The sequence below is a fragment of the Priapulus caudatus genome, unplaced genomic scaffold (assembly GCF_000485595.1).
Source record: "Priapulus caudatus unplaced genomic scaffold, Priapulus_caudatus-5.0.1 Scaffold2358, whole genome shotgun sequence".
Lineage (NCBI taxonomy): Eukaryota > Metazoa > Priapulida > Priapulimorpha > Priapulimorphida > Priapulidae > Priapulus > Priapulus caudatus.
In genome coordinates, this window is record NW_014579419.1 from 12,721 (window position 1) to 16,600 (window position 3,880).

The following is a 3,880-nucleotide window of genomic DNA, read 5'->3' on the forward strand; positions in this document are numbered from 1 at the left end:
GTGTGTGTGTGTGTGTGTGTGTCCCCCCATCTTTCTCACCCTCGCTCTCACGCTCCCGCAGAAGGCTGGCGAAATCGACGTTAGTGCTGCTGCCGCTGTTCGGCATTCACTACATGCTGCTGATCGGGATGGCTAACACGCACCACGCTACCGCCGTCATCGTCTGGCTCTTCATTGACCAATTCTTCAGCTCGTTTCAGGTGAGTCTCGTCCGTAACTCAGGTGAGTTGTCCGTAACTCATGTGAGTTGTTCGTAACGCAGGTGAGTTGTCCGTGACTCAGGTGAGTTGTCCGTGACTCATGTGAGTTGTCCGTGCTGAACGTGCGCGGGGTGCAAGGTACGCGAGGTGTAAATAAATAAATAAATAAACAAACAAATTAACAAATAAATGTAAATATATATGTATATCTATATATGTAAAGTTGTTCAGCCGAATTAGTTCGTACTCGTATAACTAGAGAACTCCGCAGCCTAGAGGAAAAGTAAAGATATTTTCAGAATCAGCACGTCAAAATCTTAAAAAGTTAAAAAGTTAAANGTGTGTGTGTGTGTGTGTGTGTGTGTGTGTCGTTGTGTGTGTCGTGTGTTGTGTGTGTGTGTGCGTGTGTCGTGTGTGCGTGCGTGTGCGCGTGTGTGTGTGTGTGTGTGTGTGTGTGTGTGTGTGTGTCTTCCTTGCACGCAGGCGATCACAATTGCAGAAGTAGACATACATCGCAAGACGCATTTCAACTCAACAGACATCTGAACCTCGCAGTAAACCGCCCTGAGTGATTTCATCAAATTTTCTCCCACGACGATTTTTTTCTCAACTGAACGCGTGACGAATAATCTTCTCGTTTTCATTTCAGGGGTTCTTCGTCGCGCTGCTCTTTTGTTTCCTCAACGGCGAGGTAAGACATCCGACGCCACCAGGTGGCGCCGCCTGGGGACACTATTAGGGGAGAGAAAACAATCGCGGAAAAAACGAACGCTGATACGAAATATCTTAACGAGATACCATTACGAATTGCGAACGTACGGTGTTTACCGGTGACTCTAATGACGTTCTATTGGCGTGTTGAGTGACGCTCGACGTATATAGGCACTGATCCGTCGGTCGACGTGTCGCACTATATTGTATTTCGCTGCAATCTGTTACTGTTCGTTTCATCATTAGCGGATAGTATTACTGCTGTTACACGGGGGGGAGGCTCATTCTGCGCCCTAGGTGTCGCAATCAGGTCATCAAACCTCATTTCAGCAGGACTATAGTGGTTTTCATAGAAGGCCCGCAGGCTATGCTATGAAATTGTACTCGTATTTGGAATGTTTTCGACTAAAATGGCGGAAGAAAAAAATTGTTGATTTCGGGCGAACTTTTATTAGCGTAAATTCTCTGGTAATGAGGTGTAGATCATCTTTCTCATCCACTTTATTGCTCTGAATGAAATGTGTGTGATTGCTAATTCATTGGAATATATTCTACAAATAGTAAACAAAAAGGATTAGCCCGTTTCGTAAATAAATGGATTTAAAAACAATTATTTCGTAATAACAATGCGACAAACATTAATTTTTAGTAATTCTACCATGTGTACGTTTATTCAAATAACGCGTCTAGTAAAAGTTATATTCAAAATAAAACAAAAGCCATCAACAATAAAAAATACAACTGTTATTATTAACACGCGGTAACCGCTAACCAACCTCGCGGGAATTCAACCGTAGAAAAATGCCCCCTACGTGCTCAACTTTCTCCCTCTAATCTCTGCATTTTTCCATCGAATACCGCACACGAACCCATCTTCCCTGTCCCCACCCCCTATAATCTACATCAACGCACTGATTTCAGGTGCAAACCGAGCCAGCTTAGAAATCGCTGACACCGCCATCGCTTTCAAAGCGGTCACTTTACGAAAGCGGAATACCGCGCATAAACTCCCAACCCCCCATCCACATCCACACCCACCCCTCCTTTCCCACCCACACCCACACTCTACCCCACCCCACCCACATACACCCCTCCTTCCCCACCCACACCCACACCCACACTCTACCCCACCCTTCCTCCCCCACCCCACCCACATGCAATCCTCCTCCCCCCACCTACCCCACCCACGCCGAAACTCACCCACATGCACGCCTCCACCCCACCCACCACCCACACCACGCACCCACTATGATCGACACAATTATTTCAGGTGCAAGCCGAGCTGAAGAAGCGCTGGCAACGTCACCGCTTACGCAGCGGCCACTTTACGGAGAACTGCGGCTCGAAGACGACCTTCTCGATCATAAGTCGCTACCGTCCCTCGATGTCCGTGGAGAAGTCGGAGCCGAGCATGATGGGGAAACCGATGCTGGATGCGAACGACGTCGTGGAGGAGAGAGAGAAGCACGACCATAGAATCTCCGAAAGCATGAATGTATGGTATTTCTGTGTCTTTCCGTCGCTTTTCCGTGTTTCTCCTGACTCTCTCGGTTTATTCGCATGGGTATCACGTTTGTTTCATTCTACAGGTAGCTGTCTCGTCTATAAGGGGTTATAATCTATAATTTATAGAGTATTTTTTTATGGCAAGGATATACTCGACTATAATATAATGCTGCTCTCTGCTTGGTAGACGTTCTACATGCTCCCGGTTCTCAAATTGCTCCTCTGTTCTAATATCAAATTCACAAAGTTTGTTTCTCACTAAATCACTCCCGTCGGTCGTCTCCTTGGGGCTCTGGTTGATGAACCGAATTAATCATTCCCTAGTAATGATATTGTGCCGGACCCCAGGACTGTGCGAGTGATTCCTATACATTTACGGTATCGTCCTAAACCTAGCCGTGCATATCCCTCCGGTTTCTCTTAGGAGCTACTCTCTAGTAGTCCCATACTTCCAGCAAATCACCGTTTCTTCTTGTCGGTCTCAGTGCTAGCTTCGCCCGGAGGACTCCCTATGCATTTGCAAGGCAGCCGCCCGTCTTAATCAAGGTGGTTTCGCAGTACTCTCTTTCGTCCAGTCGTCTCTCTCCACTCTGGATAATGTATGTTCATTGTTACTGTGGTCTCGCGTTGCAAGGTATGAGCTTTTACTCATCTGTCATTCTCATTTACTGTGAGCCTCGGAAAGTGTACTTGTCCGAGAGCTTCAGTCAGGTGTCATCACCTCAAGATTCATCGAGAACCATTTCGGTTTTCAATTCTAAAACAAATGTGGTAAGTAACTTTAAATTCTACACACGAAACCCCCCTAACATTCGTGAACACCTAAAACATAAACATAACCCTAACCTATCTACGATGATTAATTATATATTGAAGTAAAATTACATTTGTTTATTGGACCCCATGTTCTCGTATCCTTGAACTCAGTAGGTGTTATGTACGGCATTGCCTGTACTAGCTCTACTGATCCCATAGACTGACTAGCTTAAGGTAGTAAGGCTGAGAGGGTGCACCTAGGACATTAGACCCTATGACTCCAGGAGCAATACAGCCAGAAAACGCGCACAAACACATTAGCATTTCCTGCCAATACAATCGTATTATCATGTTACGACCTATCTCCTCGTTATTACTGCGCAGTAAATACATCTTACACTGTATTCTCGATCTACAATATAATTTGCGAATACCATTCAGTGTTTCTATTTCTTCATTTCCTGTAATTATCATGCAGCTCCATATGTTACGTTCTCGTTTCACATTACCCGTGTCCTAGCCTTCCATAGCGGGTACTGTCCCCTCTCCCATCTGGTATCTTAATTTCCGCCCCCTCTCCTCTCTCTCTCCTCCCTCTGCCCTCTATTCTCTCAGCAGCTCCCTCTCCCTCTCCCCTCTCTCTCCCGGAGACCGTCACTGCTTCTCTAGGTTACGGCTCACGGTACTTTAAGCGCCCCCGCTGCATA

The 3,880-nt window shown here is 46.1% G+C and overlaps 1 protein-coding gene across 1 annotated transcript; it reads left to right on the top strand.

Annotated features, from left to right (window-relative positions):
• The first annotated feature begins 67 nt into the window (after window positions 1-67).
• On the top strand, window positions 68-2,504 carry LOC106818587 (parathyroid hormone/parathyroid hormone-related peptide receptor-like). Its single transcript, XM_014823279.1, has 4 exons — window positions 68-200; window positions 850-891; window positions 2,182-2,411; window positions 2,501-2,504. The coding sequence occupies exons 1-4, from the start codon at window positions 114-116 to the stop codon at window positions 2,502-2,504; spliced, it is 363 nt and encodes a 120-aa protein (XP_014678765.1). The 5' UTR covers window positions 68-113.
• Window positions 2,505-3,880: the final 1,376 nt, after the last annotated feature.